Below are 22556 nucleotides of genomic sequence, written 5' to 3'. Positions count from 1 at the left end.
CTTTCATGGAAAAACATACCGTGGATCATTACTCTCCTAATCAACAATTTCCTTCTTCCTCCCAATCCTTCCCCTCTGGTATTTACCTTTCTCCCCCTCCTCTCTCTGGGTGGTATTCTGAGCTTATAATACTATCCAGTAATCATATTTTTTAAATCACTTCAAAGGAGAATTCCAGGATGGCATGACAGACATGTATATACCAAGGGTGTTTTTAACCTGGACCATAATTTTACTCACTGTTTTTAAGTTCTTTAAAAAAAAATGCAGCATGCCCCGAGCACAGAATATTCTCTAGGAGGATGGCTCTCTGAGCAAGATCAGCTATTACCTACCTACAGAGGAGTTATTATCACACCTTAGTGACCATCTCCCCGCCCTCTTCCCTTCACCTCCAGCCTTTTATTAGCACACCACACTCCCCACAATTCCCAAACAACAACATCTCTGTTTCAGCTCTTTTGCTGAATTTCCCACACTTAATGCAACCCAGACCTCACCTTCAGCTCTCCTGAGGCCACTTTGGAAGCCAGCTCGATGACACAGCCAACAGCCATGCGTGCAGCACCGGACGAGTGCAGCTCATTCCAAATGGTGTCACTGTCCACCTGAGCAAACAGTCAGTAGAATCAGAAGAAAGCGATGAAGAAAGTGCAGGAGAAGGGAGAGAGGAAGGAGAGAGGAAGGGGGAGGGGGAAGAGAGAAAACAAAGAGAGGGGAAGAGAAGGAGAAAGAAAATCTATGAGGAAGGGTTGGCAGGGTAATAGCTATGTTCAATAACATTAGTCTTCCGTCTTGGCCAGCTGAAAGACCTTCTGGAAGGGGCTTTGCTTATACTTTTTCTCTGCACTGACTTTTCCAATGGAAACACATTCCTGCCATGCCTCACTGCCATTCCCTGTTTAGATTTCTCATTACAAACAGCATTACATAGGCCGGATCTGGCTTAGCTACAGGCCTACTAAAAACTAGGCTCCAGTAGTAGATGGAGTAAAAACCAAGAGCGTTTAGTTCTACATAAAAATCGGATTTGCAAGTGCTTGAGGGGGGGAGAAATTCAACTACCTTTCTGACTGTAGGTTTACAGGGAGCCAAAGACAATTTTTAGGCAGGTAGCAGTAGCAGGTAGGGAACAGAAAGTAGCAACCACAACTCAGATGCTGCAATGAAATGGAAGGAGTGTGTGGTCCTCCCGACTTAGCAACAGTCAACTGCAAGAAGCAAGCTGATTTCTCAGAGGAGAAGCTTAAGTTTCCTAATATTTAGTAACATATTTTCAGCTGGTCTCAATGCATGCTGGTTTTATTAACTTGAATAGGCCAAAAAAATACATATTTGTTTTAGTACTAGATAAGATTATTGCCAACGTATATTCCAGCATTCTGGATTCCCTTTCTGCAAAATCTATGTATTTTTGCTCTTTATCAGGCGTAAAAATCAAAATGTATATATTAAGGATGTGGCAATTACAGTAGCAATGACTTCTGACATCATAATGTGATAGCATATAGTTGCATAATCAATGCACAAAATATTTTACAATCAGATGAAAAGTGTAGCTGGTTTCAGCATAGGGAAATCACTTGAAATATCAAGATACAGGATATAATATCTGTGAGTACATGGCCATCCTAAATTGGTGACAGAAATTCTTAGATGATTTTTTTTTATTTACAAAATGAAAGAGAATCAAATTCAAGGGTCCTAATCACATAGAACAACTACAATAGCAGTAACATTCACAAATTAATAAGCAGTTCTTTTAAAGTAGTTTCATGTGCCTTTTCTTTGCTTCAGATAGTTCTTACCACTCTATGGATCATCAACAACAATAAATAAATAAGAAATAAGAACACAAGTAAATAAAGAAAGCCATGTGAATAAGCATGAGTACATAAATAAAGAAGACCGAAATCCTCTAAACCAAAGGATAGTAGTGAAGATAGCACTTTCTGCAATCAGTCTGTTAGATTGTGGCTCCTAAGTGATACTGAACCACTAATTGGTTAAAATCTCTGTGCTTTCATTCCCTTATCTGTGGAGATGACAACTGCTTCATTTGGGTTTGGTCAGGAATAAGTAAGTAGATTGTGAACACCTAGAAACTTTAGAAGCTGATCAAACTAGGAGACGTTAACATGTTATAATTTGGGAAAAGATCAGTATAATTGGGAGGCAAAAGAAATGCATATTTATTATGCTAAGAAAGAAGATGAGTTAGTCTGTATCTCATTATTGAAGTCATCAATATGCCCTGGCAGGGGAAAAAAACTAGCTAAGATTCTGGGCAGAAATGTCCAGAGATACGCTGCAGAATTTGGTAGTAGGGCATGATTACATATTAGAAATAACATAGGAATATTCAACTTCTTGCCTCCTCAAAATCCCTGTAAGTCTTTACCAATTTTTAATATATGACATTAGAAAAGCAAGACTGTTTTCTATTTTGAAATATTTCTTTTAGTATTCTGCTGTGTGTGATGTGTCTACAAAGAGCTTAATTTATTGCCAGAATAAAATGTATACATCTAGAAATAGTACCCCCAAATCTAACTCATTTTAGAAATATATAGGAGTTTCTAAATCTAACATAAGTCCAAACAGGGCTTCAGACAAGGTAGATGGGGTCTCTCACATAAACAAGTCGCCCTGTGTGAAGAGCTGGATAAATTTGGTAAGACACAGTAGAATTATGTTTTAGGATGAAAGTGTGAGCTTAATGTATAAGGGAGGTTTACTCATCAAAAAAGCAGGACATACAAACTCTATGACATACAAACTCTCAGCTTAATTTTAATTATGCTTTAAAATCTATGTGCCAGTGATTGCATATAGAGATTCCCTTCTTGAATACTTGTTAAACATGACATTTGAAGTATGATATAAAAATCCGTGTTAATAAAATCTTTCAAAAAACAGCCATATTATTAAACATCATAGTGAAAATGGAAGTAAGGAAATTAAGGACCAAGATGAGGTTGGAAGACAATAAAATGATGAATAGTAATGTTGGCAGAAGACTACTAAATCTGCCATATTTATAATCCTAGACACTTGGGAAGTGGGAACTGAAAGGACTGCAGTTCAAGACCCTCCAAGGCAAAAGGTATGAGAGAGCCCATACCAATGCCTAAGCATGTTAGCTCATGCCTGCTATCCCAGCTATGGCAGAAAGTATGAAGTATACAGGAGTTTCACAATACAAGTAAATAAGCAAATACCTATCTCATATGTTCTGCTTTCCTAAGGACCTTAGAAAATCTACAGCACCTACCAGTGTGAAACAGTATGCTGTGTTGTGCACTAGCATTGTGCACTTCCAGTTCAGCATCAGATCACTGAGAAATTGACCTACTTTATTGATATGTGTAAATATACACTATGATGCTTTCACAGCTACAAAATCATCTCATAAAGCCTAGTTGTGAAGATAACATTGTCACTCAAAGTGTGACTATACAAAGAACCAAAGAAAAGAGATCTATAAAGAGAAAGTGGAGAGGTTGACTATAAGGTAGAAAGGGAAAGAAAGAGAGAGGGTATAGGAGGAAAAAGGTTCTCTAAATTTGTTATCACTTTTTTAAAAATATGTGTTCTTGCTGTTGGCCGTAATTTTTAACAACATTGTACTTTTCTTGAATTTATCCAAATAATTCTGTGTGGAGAATAAAATAGAGGCTGTGATCTTCTTACTTCTTTGCATTGTTCTGTTTTGGTTTCATCAATGTTACTGACAGAGCCAGAAAAATTTTGTAGGTTTTCCCATGGTGCTGCTCTAGTTTCATCTTACCATCAAAGGAAGGGACTGTGGTTTAATGATTTTGAAAGTAGATAAATGTCTCTCTATATAATGCTATGTAATTATGGACATCTATTCAAAACAAAACACACACATAACTTGAGCAATTTCTGCATATTAAAATGAGGTGCTTGAAATTATTCATGAGAATTTTATTAATTTAGCAGACTGGGAAAGAGCATAAACCTCCTGCTGCCTTAGCAGCCACAAATCATTATGTTGATTAAAAATATACAATCCCTGCTGCTGGGTACACCCACCCTTCAAATTACTCTTCTTTTGAAAGTGTGGGTAGCTGAGAGATGGGCAAAGTATTTCTTAAACCGTACTTTTTATTGTTTCTTTCTCCACTATGAATTGGAATCATGAATGGAAATAGTAAAAATCGAAGACCAACTCAGGATTTTGCAAGACCTCAAAAATAGTTTCCTGAATGCTTACATAGTAAACTTACATATTAAACTTATATTAATCATTATTTATACTTTAAAAATAATACTTTCTTCCAATATTTCTTCAGTTCTGGAGCAGGTACCACTTAAGTGGGAAAGTTTCCTTGATATTGAAGAGATTGGTTGACCAATATAAACAAATTATGACCAAACAGAGTCTAGGGACAGGGACAAAGGAAAAAGACTGGCCTGTAAACAACATGTCCCCTTGGGCTGAAGAACATTCAGTGAGTCCTAAGGCCACCTAGGTAACACATACTATAACAGGCCTGGCTGTGGGGATGGAAGTCTCTGATTAGAGACTGATTAGAGTTCTGATTAGAACTGTAGTTCAATGGAGCTGTGTCACAAAGGCACTGCCTCAAAGGCTATGAGGTTCCAATCAGATTTGGTCCTAAGGAAATGAAGGCATGGAATTTCATGTACAAGCCCAAAGATTGCATTCTTAAATTTCATGTATAATCCCAAATATTGCATTCTTCAATACTGATATGAATTCATTTTCAAATAAAGCTGCAGGCCAGAATAAAGCTACCCAGGCTGAATATAGGCCCCTTTGTGCTGTCGAGAATGGAATTTATTTATTTACTTATTTACATACTTACTTCTCACCACCTCTTTAGTAATATCTCACTGGGAAACATGCCCAGTCAATAGACCAATTTTTTGTGTCACTGACATCAAAGCTTAGTGTTCAAGGAAATTTCTCTGAGCAGGACACCCAGGCAGGTAATTTCAGGAATTCGTCAGGGTTAGATATTCACAAGAGATTCCAGTCTTGCTAGATATGACCAGAATGTAGTCTATTGCTTACACTAAAATATTCCTAAAGAACATTTCATTTTGAATCTTTTTTATCTCACTTTTACTGCTTTTTATTTGTGTCATTTTTTGTCTTCATTTTTGGTACTGGAGATTGAACCCAGGACTTTTCCATTGAGCTACATCCCAGCCCTATTTGTGGCATTTTGTAACATATTACTTAGGAAAAATGGGAAATAAAACATAAGGTAAAGCCACTTTTGCCCTTCAGCCTCTGATAAATTTGAGAAAACAATATTTTTTTTTGTCCAGTCCTGGGCTTGAGCTCAGGGCCTGAGCACTGTCCTTGGACTTTCTCAAGGCTAGAGCTCTACCACTTGAGCCTCAGCACCACTTCCAGCTTTTTTCTATGCATGTGGTACCAAGGAATCAAACCTGGGTCTTCGTGCATGCCAGGCAAGCACTCTACCACTAGGCCAAACTCCCGGCCCAAGAAAACACTGATTTTATAGACAGTTGACTTTCCTTCTCAGTTCTATAAAGAAAGAACCCTATTTTGGTACAAAAGAAATAGAGAATAAAGATGAAACTGGGAGTAAATGATTGGCAGATTGGTTACTGATTATTTGGGTAGTCAGTACACAAATGAATAATTTATCCATAAACAAACCCCTAAAGGCCAGGATTTGGAGAAACTGACACTTCAATTTGTACATTTTTAACAAAGATACAAGGAATCAATCTTTAGGTAAAAATTTTTCCTTTGTTCCAATTTTGGTAGTGGCACTGGCAAAGGTGTCATTTTTGTTTATGGTTATACGTTGTTTATGGTATTGACTTTAGGTTTAGAGTCTTTGAAACTCAGAATTTCCTAGGCAAGCTGTTTGTACTTGAGAAGTTAATGAAAAATGAAGATAAGACCACTTTCTTCTTGGGTGATTGTTAGCACAAAATCAGACAATTCCAAAAAAAAGTGCTTCACATAGTACAAGACAGCACTGAAGCAATAGGATCTAAGCAAATGCTAAGAAAAAAATTCCTAGAGTTTTGGTTATAACATTGCTTTCTATTTAGCAACACATCAAAGAACAAAAATCATCTATGATAATGCTGGAAGCCAGAAACTCCCTCCAATCAGAAAATTACATTTTTTTCTTTTTAAAGCAACATATGGATCTAGTTCAAGTGCAGTTTCCTGAATGAATGAGGGTCTTTGCCGGCTTCTCCAAGCACATCCAGCAAAGCTCAATCATTGGCAGTGGAAACAAAGCTAATACTCTGAAAAGCCACACATGATAGAGATTAAGCTACCTGTCCTGAAAGTGGATGTGAAGCCATTTAAGATGGAAAGGGAATGACTCAGAAGAAAAAGAATTTGGGCACAGTTTTCTTTATATAATCTTAATGCAGCTTGTTGATTTCTTTCAGAATCATTCCAAGAGTTAAATATAATTCTTACTGGGCCTGTTAACAAAACAAGTTTTCAGTGCACCATGCATGGTTCATCTGGTGTTCAATACTTGCTTGGATACCTTGAGCATTTCACCCTGAATGCTGGGAAGTAAAATTTCTTGCCCAATCCAAAATCTAGCAAGCTCTTGCTGTTATGTTACGCTGCTGGGGTCACAGGGCATGTCTGAATAATTAAGTTTAAGCTTAAATAATGATCAGATGCCCCCAGAAACCTACTGACAGACACCAGACTCAACAAGGAAACAGAGGGTTTTCATCACAGTACTGACTCTTTGCCATTGCAGGCATGCTGCAGAAAAGTTAACTGGAAAAGAAATTAAATACTTTTAAAGTTTTGCAATGCATCAGGTAAAGTATATTTTTTCTAAGAATCGTCTACTCTGGGTCAAATATTTCTACATATATCATGTTGATTTGCTAATGTTGAAAATGTTCCTTTTTAAATCACTGAAGTCATTGTTACTTGCTTTCATGTCAAAATACTGTATTTTTAATTGTTTAGACTTGCTTACTCTGTCTTAAGCTTGAAACATTGTATAAAAATGGCAAATCCAAGCCAAATTTCTTATCTATTTATTTTGTAAAATATAATTGTTATCCTGCCTCACTAAAATGATGTTACAGAAGCTCCACATTTTCTGTTTTCAGTCCTTCATTCCTAGAGATTATGCTGAAGGCTATAAAAGATATTCTGTTCTAGACATATAGATAAACAGGAATCTTGAGATCAGAGAGAGGAAACCAAAACCCATTCATAAACTCAGTGGAAGAAAGTTAAAAAATCAAATATAATACTTCCCCAAAGCAAAAGCAAACTTCTTGGCCATCATCAACAAAGATCTAAATGGGTATGCGTCCACATAATCCCTACTATGTGAATACACTAAGTCAAGGCCAGCCTAAGCAAAAGCTAAGAGATGTCCATCTCAACAAACTAGCTAAACTTGGTGGTTCACACATGCAATTCTAACCATGTAGGAGGCACATGAAGGTATATTTCTCCCAGCAAAATCATTAGGTCCTATCTGAAAAATAACTAAAGCAAAAGTAGTATGAGGGCAGTGACAGACCACATACATCAAGAACAAGGCCTTGAGTTCAAAAGCTGATGTAGCCAATACATAAAATTAAATAAGACAAGAAAAAAACTAAAGAAGATATAGTCATTGAGGCTGGGGTACCTGCTAAGTGCAGGAGTGCAATATGTATTTTACAAACTGTCAGATCTATGCCTCAGCACTAGTTAGTATCTCAAGAGAAGAAATTTAAAGACTAAGAAGGAAAGTAACCTGACCAAAGTAAACAATTGATAAAGAGCTGGGATTTCAGCCAAAGTCAATCCTGGATGTTGATATTGTTATAAATTGAAAGGTATCTCTGTTAATGTCTTATGTTAGACCTCTAATCCATAATATAAATGGATATGCACATGGGGCCTTTGAAGAGGCTACAGATCCTAAAGATAGGTTCTTTTTGACTGTAGTCGTGAAATCAGAGAGGATAGCAGGGATGCAATAAACAGAGGTAGGGGAACAAAAACAAGGAAAGATACAAAAACTGATCATTAATGATGCAAGGACAGAGGCCTTACAAAATATCAAATCTGCCAACTTCTTGATTTTAGGCTTTTGTCTAGATTCCAGAATTTTCAGCTTAAGCCGGTCGGTCTTTGGAATTTTGTCATGGCAGCCTTAGCTAGACTAGTAAATTTTACTATATTTTTAAGCTCCAAGATGCTCTTCTTAATGATCTACCAAACTAGGGTAGAGAGGTCCTTACTCCTTTTTCAGGCTTTGACTTAAAATAAAACGTAATAACTAATTAACTATTGAAAACAAGTGAATCCTGCAACTAGATCTTTTCTCTTTTGCCAGTCCTGGTACTTGAACTCAGGGCCTGGGCACTGTCCTTGAACACTTTTTGCCCAAGGCTAGTGCTCTGCCACTTGAGCCACAGAGTCACTTCTGGCTTTTTCTGTGTATGTGGCACCAAAGAATTTAACCTTGGGCTTCTAGCATGCTACATGATAACTTTACCTCTAGGCCACACTCCCGGCTCCAAGAAAACGTTTATTGATAGAATTTTACTGTAGCTAAAAATATAGAATATGGGGACCTGGAGATTGGCCTAGTTGTAGAGTGCTTGCCTAGCATGCACAAAGATTCAGGTTCAATTCCTCGGCACCACATACATAGAAAAATAAATAAATAAATAAATAAATAAATAAATAAACAAATAAATAAATAAATAAAATCTAAAACGCAGTATAAAATCCCACCAGTGTGATATCTCCATGAGTTAGTAGAGAGCCTTCTCTCCTCCTTAGTGAGCACTGTACCCAGGTATCCAGCTCTTACTTGCCTGCTTTTGGTGCCATCTTGCAATAATGGCACAATAATGGCTCTTCATCAAGTCATCTCTCAGCATCTGCAATGTCCATAATACCCTGGACCTCTCTTGTCATGTATCATTCTTCTTATAGAAATTTCCCTGACCAAACAGGTATCAATGTGTGAGAAGTAATGCACCTATCTGGTGAATGTAACTGTAATCCCTCTATACATTACTTTGATAATAAAAACAAGAAAAGAAATTTCCCTGAGCAGTGATTTTCTGAAGACGTAGCCAGTTAGATCAACCAGGAGAAGCTAATGGGATTCTTTTATCGGATCTCTTAAGAAACATACAACTCTTTAAAGAGCTATTTTAAACTTGGATGTAGTATTCTTATACAGTCCCCTAGAAAGAACAATAAATAGCCTTTAATTAAGGTAGTACTTTACTTCATAGGCAAAGAAAGTGAGTCCCAAGAAAGCTGGGAATGAGTGGGTCATCTGATGGATCACAGATCTGATCACTCACCATGTGGTCCAGCACTCATGTCACCTGAGCACTTGTGAAACCTGCAGGTTCTCAGGGCCTATCTTGCCCTTCTAAACTAGAAGCTGTCCTCTGTAGCTGGAGAAGCACTTCTGAATGATGAAAGTGGAGAGGTAGGAATTAAAATTTAGTCATTGTAAATTAAGATGATTAGAGCATGTGGTAGATTAGAGCTTGAGCTCAGTGGTAGATTGTAGAATGCCTACCTTACAAGTTTGAGGCACTGAGTACAAATCCTAGTTTCACCCAAAAAAGAATGAGGTGGAGGAGGAGGAGGAGGAGGAGGAGGAGGAGGAGGAGGAGGAGGAGGAGGAAGAAGAAGAAGAAGAAGAAGAAGAAGAAGAAGAAGAAGAAGAAGAAGAAGAAGAAGAGGAAAAGAAGAAGGAGAAAGAGGAAAAGGAGGAGGAGGAAAGAAAGAATGAATGAAAGAAAGAGGGAAAGAAAGAAAATGAAAAAGAAAGAAAGAAAGGAAAAGGTAAAGATTGTTTGCCCTTGTACATCAGCACTGGGAGGTCAGAAAGCACTGTGCCTCATCCGTTCTTAGTCCCTCACCCCCCAAAAAAAATGATGTAATTCTACTACCAGGGCATCAGGTAGGTATGTAGCTCATGAGACATCAGGGCTGCAAGGCAGCCCATTTTTTTTTTTTTTTTTTTTTTTGTGAAACTGGACCTTTTCAGAGTTGCCTTTCAGAGTGAATCCAAGGCCATTTCTACATGACACTGCCTTGAAAACCTACATAATCACATTTGACCCATAAAACCATGTAATGAAGAAGGCTTTAGTTGCTTTGTTTATTTTATCGATAAAGTGAAGCTCAGATAAGTGAATCAATAATACTTAGCAGAGCCTTTGACTTACAAACGTCTCTGACTCCAGCTGAGCGGAATTCTTCCCCTGAAACTATAAAAACATTCAGAAACAATTTTGCAGTAACAGTCTACCACACCAAAATCTCACAAGAAGCCATGTGCCACCCTAGCTATTCAACAGAGCTCTCAGCACAGTGAGGTTCAGAGCCAACTGAAGAAGAACATTCATGAAGATTCCATTACCAATTAACCAGTCAAAAAGGAGGACTGGAGCTGGTTATGAGTGAAAGAAAATGAAGCTACAACGTGAGTCCTTGAGTTCAAGCCATGGTACCACCACATACATCTCATGAGAGCTCCTTATACCACCAGGTGACATGTGCCCGCGTGTGGAAATAAGGCTAAAAGTCTGAATTCAGAGCTGAGGACTTTTGCATTCTTCGCTGTATTGTCCTTCAGTTCTCTTTAGCCTATCATGAATGCTCTTATCTTTTCTCTCACATAATGCAGAATGCCAGCTTCTTCAAAGTGCATATTCACTTCATGTTACATGTTGTGCTGAAACCCTGAGATGCTTGAAATGGAGCTGGGATGGATTTATTGTGACAGTGAGTGGGGAAAGCCACATGCTTTCTCTCTTTTGTTCAATACGTGAATGACAGCCCATTCCCTTGGGATCATTTGCATGTTATAATGCCCACACCTTAGCTTCTTTAGTCATGGTGAGATGTAAAAGAAACAGAGTAGCTACAGGGATGACACTCCAATTCCAAATAAAACCAGGGATATGATGAATGAATACTCTGACTGATATTCCATATGGAAAGAAGGCGTGAACTATTCATGTGGCAGCTGGAGGAGACAAGGGGCATGCTGAGTGCATTAATGCTCTACCACAAACAATTCCCACTGTATTCCACTGTTTTCTGGAAGCTCCATTGACCTTGCCTGGACTGTTTCTAGTCACTCTTCATCTTCAGAAAACATATCCCTTTGCTATTTACTTGCCAGCAATAAGAAGTAGAGAAATATGTTTGTTCTGGCAAAAGCATTGCATCTCAAGACTCCAAGGATCTTTGTTTAAGATACTAGTGGACGCATAGATTTGCCAAGTAATATATGGATTCCTGTGGGTTGCATAGTCAGTCAAAGAATTTAAGAGTCCCTATTATTTTTATTACCAGGTTCAGTGAATTGCTGTAGAATCCTACCAGAACAGAGTTAAAGCTACAGCAAAGTAAATACCATCTTAGTATTTCCTTGCCCCTGTTTCATTTAATCAGATTTCCATAGTATATAAAGGGTACATCATAATATGCTAATGCTGTTATTTATTAGATGGTGTATATTAAAAACATGGCTTAATAAAATTCACTCTGACTTTTTGTGAAATGGTCTTCTCTTTATCCCTACCCTCACACTTCTCAGTGGTTGGGTCCAACGAAGATATTTTTTCAGGGTTCTAGTTAGATTTGAAATGTTGTGTACATCGGTGTACTTTTTTAACCCCAAATTGATATTTGAATGTATCGATTTAACACTTCATAGAAATTTTAATGAAAAACAAAATGCTTTTGGCAAAGGAAGAAGTCTTGCTTTATTATGGCTTGAGTTATTCTCATTTGGGAAGTGAGTGCTGACAATCATAGAAGCTTGAAATTATGGTAGCTGTGAACACATAGCCTTGCGGTTACAAACTTGGGACTCACGCCATTTCTCCTCTAACACTTACTCTTCGTGTGACTTGAACATATTACCTCTTTGAGGCTCAATCTCTCTTTTCATGGAACAATGAGCCTCAATGATATCCCTAGTAATAAGCCCCCCTGGGACTACAGAGACTCAAAGAGATTGATGTGAGTCATCATTGGAAGCTTAACATGAGGAATAGCTTCACTCTGCTAAGAGACTGTGAAGCAGTCCACTCAAGATATGTTTCAAAGGATTCTCACCAGAGCACCTTACCTATTCCATTACCTAATGGAAAATAAATCATATCATTAGATTAACTCTCCACACATTGTTAGGGTCAAAATGTAAGATTATTTGCTAGTTAAGGCACTGTCCTAAGTAAATTACTCAAAAACTTATATTGATGTGTATCAATTCATATTGATAATGCTTGAAGATTAGAGACGAGGAGTTCATAGTAAAATATTTCCCTGAAGTTCACTTTCCAGGGTTATGTTCCTTAGACTGTGTATATGCAACATACATTTAGACACATGGAAACTGAGAGATGGAGAAGTCCATGCGCTAGCTGAATGTGATCAACATGTCATTTTCCCCTGAATGCTGCTCCGGCTCAACAGTCATTCAAGAACAGTCATTAACAGTCATTCAAGAAGCATATGCAAATACCCTGGAAAATGTCAAGTAAACAAGGACACCTTCATCAGACTTGAAGCATCCCCGTGGAACTGGAAATCTCAAAGCACAGAACTCTGATAAGATCTAGAGACACTCAGACAGATCTGAAAAATCCAAGACTTACTTTTTTTTATCACAGTGTGAGGGTGTCTAAGCTTTTATGTTTTGCCAGCAGCTCCTCCGAACCTTCCTGGTCAGATCTTAAAAGAGATTTCAGGGCCAGTGCTATGGCTCACGTCTATAATCCTAGCTATTCAGGAGGTTGAGATCTGAGGATCAAGGTTTAAGATTCAAGGTTCAAAGCCAACCTGGGTACAAAAGGACCTGAGACTCTTCTCTACAATTAATCACTAGCAAACAGGAAGTGGGGCTTGGCTCAAGGGTAGGGCAATAGCCTAGAACTCTGAAGAGTTCAGGGACAGAGCCCAGGTGGAATTCAAGGCCCATGACCACCAAGAGAAGGGGAGGGCGGATTTCAGAGTCTTGGAGTGGCCTGATAAACCTAACCCATATCAGTCTAGGGTGCAAAAAGAAGCCTAGTCCCTCTGTGTCATTCACAGAGCAATCCTACCTGGCTTGTCCACATTTTCACAGGAAGAGTGGGGATGGGGCCCCAAAGCTCAGTGTAATCTTGGCCAGCCACCCCTCCCAACCTCCACCAATCTTCACGGGTTCATCACCAGTCTCAGTAATATTACCATTACCCTCTTTTCACCACTTTCAGATACTTACCAAAAAAAGCCAGAACTCCTAAACTACCTTACCTTTAAGGACAACAGTTCCTTACTAAGCACTAGTCCTGTGCCCCAAACCCTGCAAGATTCAACACTTCTCTATTTTTCTCCAATATTCATTTCACACGTATATACACATGCACACTCAAATTCATGTGTATGTGTTTATTCAAATGTAAATTCCATAAGAAATTTCATCCCTTTTAGGTTGACATTTTCGAAAGAAAACATCATATTGTTTTACACTAATGTAAACTTAGAAGTTACACTTCATGGAAATATATATATGTGTGTACAGATATATACAGATATTGAAATATAGACATACATATATATATATATATATATAATTAGCCTGACACCAAGTTGCTCTAATGGATGTGAAACTTTTCAGTGTAGGAACATGAAAAAGAAAAAACTGTAAATGCAACTTTCATAGGAAAATGAAAAGCTAAGCTGGGCCAGATTTATAAGTACTGTGACCCCAAGAATACAATAACCACAAGAGCCAACCTTTGCTGGTGGCATTTTCAGCCATCTTATTTTGTTTATAAAAGAATAGCTTTGATACCTCTGTAATATTCATATTTATTTTCAAGAAGAAAATGAAATGTTCTTAATTCAAACTGCATTCTGTTGTGTTTAGCCATAATGTCAATGTAACATGAAGAATTTAGTACCAATGAGATGCTATTGCTTAGTGAACGAAAGAGGAGTGAAGGGTGTTGTTTATTTTTTCTAGTTTTCTTCTTTCCTGCAATGAAAAATGGTGTCCAGTGACTATAAAAGAAATTCACAGTAAAAACAGAAAAAGGCCTATAATGCTTATCTGTGCAGAAACTTTTGTCTATGTTCCTACCACAATTACTGAGTATGTATACATACATAATCTCTGCAATACTGGAACCTTACTTGGTTATTTAGAAGGAATTCCTTGGCCTGAGTATATTTTGTTCTCTACGTTCCAAGTCCAGGGCAACATGATCTTTCATTGAACCCACATCATAAAGCACAAATCTCAAACAATTTCACTAAAGCAACATATCGCTGTTGCTTTTGTCCAGGTGTTCCTGCTAGCTAGTATTGTTTGCATCAAGATTAAAGCTAATGAAAATCCAAATAGAATTAGGAAGGAGGTAGGGTGATGGAGTGAGATTCTAAATTAGGATGAATCTCATTGTGCTGGAAGGAAAGGGCTGAGATGCATGTCTGATAGCAGAAGGGGAGGAAATGAAGGCTGATTGCAAGCCAGGTTGGAGCTGCACATCACAGGAGGGAAATCAATGTAATCCTGATTACTGCATGTGAAAAAACCAGACGCTACTCCCTCCTCCCTCAATTTTGTGCTGATGTAACCAAAGACATGGTGCCTGCTCAGAATAATGGGGTGGGAATGACACATGATGAAAGGTAGTTAATGGTTAAAAAAAAAAGAGGAGAGATTCTCAAGTCAATATCAAAATCTTAAAAATATCCGAAGCATGGCATCATTAACCATTAGTACTTTGAGAGGACTGTGGAATTCTCTTCCAATGAGCAACAACTTGGAACAATCATCAGTAAAAAGGAGACCTAAGGATTTAGTTCTTAGCTGCCTCTCCTTCCCAGCATGCATTCCCCATCCATGTACACAACTAAGGAAACACATTCATCATTAAGTGCTCTTCAAGATTTAGCTGGTGAAACCTTGACTAACCATGATCCTCCCTTTCCACCTGTTTTATTTTAGAAGGCCTTTCTGGCCATCCCACAACACATAAGACAAATCAGCTATGTATAGGTCCTAATAAACTAAAAATAGTGGTCTTGTCTCCTCAGTCTTCGTCTTCCTCCATCTTGCCTGGGCATTAGTAATAAGTCTTTTCTTACTTGTCCTACCTTTTATTCCACATCACATGGCATTCACTATATCTAATAAAATATTGGGCTTATTTTAAAGATAGTTGTAAACAAGAGCAGCCAAATTCCTCACTAACCAAAATGTTTATTTTCTTGAATTATGCATGGATTTTCTTCAGCTTTGTCACATAATAGAAATGAAAAAAAAACTTCAAATGGCTTATTATTATTAAGGGAATAATACATCAATGTGGTGTAATATAAAGAACAGAGAAATTTGAAGGTATAAATGTGATGTAAAATAACAATTTACTTCTTAAGTTACATGTGTATATAATGTCTGTTATGAGCATATGTATTGCATATACATGTAAATTTGTATATCAGAGAGAAGAGTGTATGCATTAATTTTGGTAGAATGAAAGAATAATTTTAGGATATAAGTGAAATATTTGTGGTGAACCTGGGCAATTGAGTCTTCCAAACTTATTACTCTCCATATCTCTTCCTAATTATTGTCCATATTTCATCCCCAAAAGATAATACTAACACCCCTGGCACAATAAGAGTGTCAGATATTGATGTAATTAAATAGAATATAGACAAAATAAAAATCAATAATAAAAGGTTAGCTTAGGTTGGGCATTGGTGGCTCTTGCTAGCTTCTCAGGAGGCTGAAATATGAGGATTGTGGTTAGAAGGCAACCCAGGCAAGGAAGTCCATGAGACTCATTCCTAATGAACCACCAATAAGCCAGATTCAGGTGGTACAGCTCCAGCTGGAGCAAAAGAGCTAAGGGTGAGCACCCAGGTGCAGAGTTCAAGCCCCAGTGTCAATACAAAAACAAAAACAAAAAAGCAGTCTGTCTTTGCATTCATAGTCTCCATGATGTGGCTGGAGAAAATGGTAAAACTTCCCAGAGAGATATTTGTGACACATCTTTGACCAGTTAGTCAGGCCTAGATGCTCAATTGCTGCCCACACTCTGCCCCTTATCATTCCTCCCAGAAAATGTTCCAGTCTCTTCCCAGCTCCTGCACTTTCCAGTCAAGGCACTGATGCTGCCCATTGACCAGATTCTTTTCCTGCCTTTAGGCACTGGGAGCTTGTCGTGTAGTAGGATGAAAGTGGAATTCTCTGCTGTCTGCAGGGTGTTCCCCAGGGACCTGAGCACAAAACCCAAACTTATATAAAATCATATCCTGTTTGCAAACATCATATTCCCTTTGCTTCTCACTAATCTGGGCCTGTAAACCCCAGCACAGCTTGCGAGCCCATTCCTCATCTAAACAAATGCCATAAGCCCCTTTATAGTTTTACAACCATGTCAAAAAATAATATCGCCTGCCAATAGTGATGTGATTGGAGTTGCCTCCTCCGAGCCATAAAAGAAGCGCAGTCTGTTATCAATTTCTCTCAGTGTATCCAGGGAATTATGGGTCGATTCAGTTCCAAGTTATAAATGACAACTCAAAAGCCACAGAAACGTTTGAAGCTGGGAGCTGATGACGACATTATCATAAAAGCCTGCTCGTCCTTGCTTTTGTGGGGTTTTTTTGGGGGGGAGAGGGAGAGCAAGGGAGGGAATGCTATCAAATAAAGAAGGGAAAATAAGGCTGAGAAATGAATTCAAGATTTCTTCACACAGCAGCAGGTCAGATGTCCAGGAAAATGATCACTAGTTTTAGTGATGTACCCTAAGGAGTGAGAGCTAGCAGGTCCTGCTCTGGCTGTTCTTTCCAGAGTTTCCTAATTATCTGTTTTACTAGGCAGCCAAGACTGGCTTTTATATTTCTTGTAGGAATATATACATATATATGTATTATTTTATATTTTCTTGTGGTTCAATCACATTGTAATTAGAAATGACCATAGTAGCTACATAAAATAAGACAGAAACACAAAGAAACTTGGAAACATTAAGATGGTTGGCCAAACTGCAACTCTGTAGAGCACCTTAAACAGCAATGGTTCACTGAACTGCTTGACCAATTACTCATCAATTACTATAAGTATTTTTAAGGGAACATTTAACAAAGAAGAAGTAGGGATTTTCTGATTTCATAACGTCTCAGACTATCTCCTTAAAAGCCAATCCATCCATCAGTATTTAGTACCTCTATATTAAATCCATCCCGAATGAAGTTATATATTCTGAGTAACTGGAATATACTTAGAACTTGCTTAGAATGTATTAGAAATCATGGAGTATTTCTGGAAATTGAACGCAATGGATCTACTGTTAGTAATTTGAACCAGAAGTATGCTTTAAGATGGAAGCAATTGAAATCATTTCCAAACTCTCTAGGGTATCCTATCAGTGGAGCCACTCCAAGTCAATACTGAGTTTCTACTGCATGGTTAATATGTCTGAGATTGACTTGGAATTGAAAATGTAGACTGGTTCAAATCCAGAAGACCTAGAATTTCCACTAGCATTGCATCAAAATCAGAGATCTGAGGAACTGAGATGACTTCTGAATTGTCGAGAATGTGATGTGGTTCTTAAAAGCAGAGGTGAGTGCAAGCTTGTGCCCCACCTGCACCCCCTCCATCTCCCAGGCCTATAGGAAATGCCTTCAGATGGTATATAGACAAGTTTGACGGGGAAAATGGCCCTCTATCTATTACTCAAGCACTAGTAGAGTCAGCCGAAGCCACATCTCCTGTTTCTACCTGCCCACCTTGCCTCTCTCCACTCCCACTGCTGGTTCACCTGGTTCATCCGGGAGGAACTTCTAGGCACCCTGCCTGGAGAATAAGAACTTGGTATGGGCTTACAGCAGTTAAGCGAAAGTATTTCACATTCAAAGGATAGTGAGTCAGGGAAACGTCCCAAGAGAGCTTTGGGAGGTGAACTCCATCCTTAGTTAAGCTGAGTCACAAGGTAATCGCACTTATAAGTGAATTATTCTTGTTGTTGTTTGATTTTTTTTGCATACAAAAGCTTTATTTTTGAAGATTATTTTTTACTTCATTGTTTTTAAACAATTATTTTAAAAAACATTTTAAATTGCAAATGGTGGTACAAGGGGTTACAATTTAATATGTCCCTTTCTGTGTTGAGTGCAATGTAGTCTGGATCACCCCTACCCTTGTTCTCTTGCCGTAGACTGAAGTTTTAACAACCCCAATTTCCTTCCATCATCGACTCTGTTTTCGACCTTTGCCTCATTTGTAAGAAAGCAGTGATCCTTCCAAAGTAGCCATTCAGAAGGACATGTGTACAAGACTCAACAAAAGCCATTTTAAAATTAATTTTATCCTTTGCTTCCTACAATGATTTTGCCAGCTCCTGGCTCCACAGAGGGTTTTATTAAAGTGAGCAAGAATGACTGTAGGGTGAGGGTTGTCTCATGTCAAGGGTCAAAATGGAAAAGTCACCAGTGCGTTGCCACAGAAGAAACCATACTACCTTAGCAACACTGAATACTGCTTGGCTGGGAATGAGGCCTTCAGTGAGTCTGACAAAAGGAGAACTAAGGAAGAATCTTCAGAGCTCTTTTGACATGACTTCATCCAAACAGGAATGCCAACCCCACTCTTTCATCAGTCTTTCACCTTTAACTACATGCCTGTAGGAAATCATTTCATTTCTCTATTTAGTTTCTCATCTGAAAAATGGGATTAAAAACAGTGATTATGTTTTACTAGCTTCATGAAATGCCAAATGATTATTGACTGCAGTTGCTATACTTCTTTTCAGGGGCATCAAAATCACAGATGAAGGAACAGAAAGAAATCCCCCACTGTCCTCTGGCATCATTAAAACGATCAGACGATATTTACATTTTCCACAAAAGATTTAGCTACAAAAAAGTATTCTTGAAAGCATAATAGATATATGTCTATTTGTTTTCCCCCTCCATATCCAAAAAACCTAATTGAGTTGAATACCTTGGTCCTTGAGAACCTGACCTAGAATTATGCTGTCCTCACACAACCAGGCAAGTTCAAACCTATTTTTACTCTTCTGTATTTTAATGTAGTAAAATTATTATGTAATGTCTTTTTGGATAGAAGTAAGCCTGTAGTGTACATTATTTAATATCTCACAATTCCTGAAGTCTATAAAAAGTAGCACTAGGGAAAAATAAATCAATGGGCTCTTTAGAGAGTGATCTTTTGTTGCCAGTAAGGGTTAACTTTAAATAGATTGCAGGTTACAGGGTTTGTTCTAATCATCCACAAAAAAATGTAGACACTTTTCTTCATATGTATCTGGATTTGAGCAAATTTGTCCTTGAAATGTGGTATAAATATCCTGGGTCAAAAGGCTTTGTTAATTATTGAAGACAAAAAATGGCCTCAGGGGGCTCACAAACAAAAATTCCCATGATGCAAAGTACTTTTTGAAGTTTATTCTGTTTCACCAGGAATATAATGTATGTGCATAGTTAGTCTGATTCCATTGAAAATTAAATTGTGCTGCAAAATCGTGTTAAACCCTCTTGTATTATTTTTTTTCTAGTGAGACAAAAGTTTTCAAAGCTGGCTTTGTGTATGTGATCTGTCACTCAGGAGCTTACATCGTGGAGGTAGGTCCTCATTCTTGTGAGTTCTAAGTTGCCACTCTCCCTAAATTCATAGGTTTTGAACAAAGAATTCTGAATTTGGCAATTTGCTTTGCAACTGCCAGTTCTTAAGGGGCTAATATTATCTTTACTGAAAAGTAATATTAAATGTAACTGGATAATGAAACATCAAAGGATTTCTTGGGTAAGTCTGTGATATTTAAAAGCAATAAAAAAGTCATACTTACTCCAAGTCCACCACAAGGTAATGAGGAAAAATATTTTTGAGACTCATCACCTGTAAGATAAGAAGACATGAAAAAATACAGATTATGAATATAAATATAATAGGTTTATTTTTTGGAATTCATTCAAGTATAATGTCACATGGTATTTACCACTTGACTCAGATATTCATTACATTTAAGACCAACTCTCAGTTAAGCGACTGTCAGCCCACATGGTCCTACCTATATGAATACATGGGAAGGTCTCACAGCAAATGAATATAAATGTTACATGTGAAATTTATTACCTCACATGAATAAACACACAAATAAAATTTGGGCCCAATTTTTTAATTGACCCAAACATTCATGTTGCATAGTATTTCAGAACATTATCATTTCTAGCAAGCATCTCATCCATTTGCTGAATATGTTCCTCCAGTGGTATCTTAATCCACAAGCTTTATAGAACCAAATATTGGCATTTTTTAACTACTTCAAATACTAAAATATCATCTCAAATGTACTTTTTATTTCCATTGCATTAATGAAGTGTTCTTACAGGCTAGAAATAGATGAATTTTCTTAAAATCTAAAGTCAAGGGCAGGGAGTAGAGCCTAGTGGTATAGTGCTTGCCTAGCAGGCTTGAAGCCCTTGGTTCAATTACTTGGTACAACATACACAGAAAAAGCCAGAAGTGATGATGTGGCTGAAGTGGTGCAGTGCTAGCTCTGAGAAAGCTCAAGAACAATGCTCAGACAGTGCCCAGGCCCTGAGTTCAAGCCCCAGAACTGGCAAAAAAAAAAAAGTAAAGTCAAGTGCACCATAAGCCTCAACATCTACAATTTTTTAAACAAAACACTCCAAGAAAGTTAATGACATTTGGAGCTAGGTGTGGTAACTCATGCCTGTAATCCTAGCTACTCAGGAGTCTGAGATCTGAGGATCAAGATTCAAAGCCAGCCTGGGCACAAAAGGACCTGAGACTCTTATTTCCAATTAACCTCTAGAAAATGGAAAATGGGGATTGACTCAAGGGTGGGCAGTAGCCTTGAACTCTAAAGAGCTCAGGAACAGTGTCCAGGCCATGTTCAAGCCCCATGACACACACACACACACACACACACACACACACACACACACACACACACACACACACAAAAGAAAGTTAATGCTATTTGGAAATCTGTACCAATTTAAATATAAAAGTATCTTCTTTTGCTGGGTGTAGTGGCTCACACCTGTAACCCTAGCTACACAGGAGGATGAGATCTGCTCATCGCAGTTCAAAGCCAGCTCAGGCATTAAGATTGTGAGAGTCTTATCTCCAATTAACCATTAGGGAAAAAAGGGGGTGGGATGAGGGAAGTAAGGGCTGAGGCTCAAGGGTAGTGCTGAAGAGCTCAGGGACAGGGCCCATGCCCAGAGTTCAAGCCCCATGGCACACCAGAAAAAAAAAGTCTTATTTCAAAACATATACCATGCCCAGGGCTTGTGACCCATTCCTAGATAGTCAGGAGACTAAGATCTGGAGAATTGTGATTTGAGCCCTAAGCAGAAAATTGCACAAATTTCCATCGCTCAAGACTCCATGTCAAGTGGTAGAGGGCCTGCTGAGCTAGTGAAGCCAAGCAAGTGTCACCTCCTGAGTTGAAAGCCTAGTACAGAAAAATAAAACAAACAAACAAAAACACACAATACCATGCAATATGCCAAAATGTTCATTGTGACGGTCCTTAGAGCTGATATTTTATGGGATTTTTGTAATTAGTTTGTCATCCTGCACTTCAATTTTCAGTATTATCTTCCTTAGTAATAGAGATAAAAATGCAAAGAGCTCCTAAACCTCTAACACTAATCTCTGATTGCATAGTAACTTAAAGGAAGGACAGTACATTGTCATCTTCAGTCAAAGGGATTTGAAGTGACATGAATTGGTCATTCATCAGATCAGTGATAGAACCAGGTTAAAAAAAAATCTGTCATTTTCCTACACCATTCATATATCTTACTGATAATAGATGAACTAAGCCATTAAATTTTTTCTTTAAAGTTTCTGGTTGAATCTACATGGAATGTTAGTAAAAGTTCAGATAGATTATATTGTAAATGAAGAGTTTGCTTTGGAAATAAAAACAATTATATTAGTTGGTTTGTTAAATGTCATTAATAGCAGTTGAAAAATAATTTTAAAAAAGCATGGACAGATATATTTATTTATATAGAGAGATCATCATAAAATTTTAAAGCAGAGGCTATAAGTCAGGGACAAAGCACTTGCCTAGCATGCACAAAGTCCCCAGCATTATGACAGGAAGCAATAATGATAAAAAGTTAAGACATCACTGGGAAAAATAAAGACAATAAGGCATAATGTTAAAGTTGAAATATTGGAAATCAGTAAGGCTCTTCTAGAAACTTACATATGACAATGTACAGAAGGTTAAACTTTTCTTGTGATGCTGTTGTTATTTTCAAATTACTAGTCCTGGGGCTTGAACTCAGGGACTGGGGCTTTTGTGCTCAAGGCCAGCACTATACCACTTGAGCCACAAATTCACTTCTGGCTTTCTGATAACCAACCGGAGATAAGAGTCTCATGGAATTTCCTGCCAAGGCTGGATTTATAATATGTTCCTCAGCTCTCAGCTTCTTAAGTAGCTAAGATTATAGGAGTAAGCCAAAGGCAACA

At 37.9% G+C, this 22556-nt stretch overlaps 2 protein-coding genes across 2 annotated transcripts in view; both read right to left on the bottom strand.

Moving 5' to 3' along the window:
- Positions 1-3310, bottom strand: part of LOC150063042 (histone deacetylase 9-like) — an 89644-nt gene extending 86334 nt beyond the window's left edge. Inside the window, exons 1-2 of the mRNA XM_090333626.1 lie at positions 3275-3310; positions 501-608 (exon numbers count right to left, since the gene is read on the bottom strand). Of these exons, the coding sequence (XP_090189752.1) occupies positions 501-608; positions 3275-3310 (144 nt within the window). The remainder of the gene's footprint in view (positions 1-500; positions 609-3274) is intronic.
- A 12779-nt stretch (positions 3311-16089) lies between these two features.
- The window catches only part of LOC150063041 (histone deacetylase 9-like), a 37241-nt gene continuing 30774 nt past the window's right edge, over positions 16090-22556 (bottom strand). Inside the window, exons 4-6 of the mRNA XM_090333625.1 lie at positions 19881-19934; positions 17807-17873; positions 16090-16288 (exon numbers count right to left, since the gene is read on the bottom strand). Of these exons, the coding sequence (XP_090189751.1) occupies positions 16090-16288; positions 17807-17873; positions 19881-19934 (320 nt within the window). The remainder of the gene's footprint in view (positions 16289-17806; positions 17874-19880; positions 19935-22556) is intronic.

Source organism: Megascapheus bottae, chromosome 5 (genome assembly GCF_031878675.1).
Source record: "Megascapheus bottae isolate mThoBot1 chromosome 5, mThoBot2.hap1, whole genome shotgun sequence".
Taxonomy (NCBI): Eukaryota; Metazoa; Chordata; class Mammalia; order Rodentia; family Geomyidae; genus Megascapheus; species Megascapheus bottae.
Note: the sequence above shows the minus strand (reverse complement) of the source record. Positions and strands in the feature narration are given on the sequence as shown.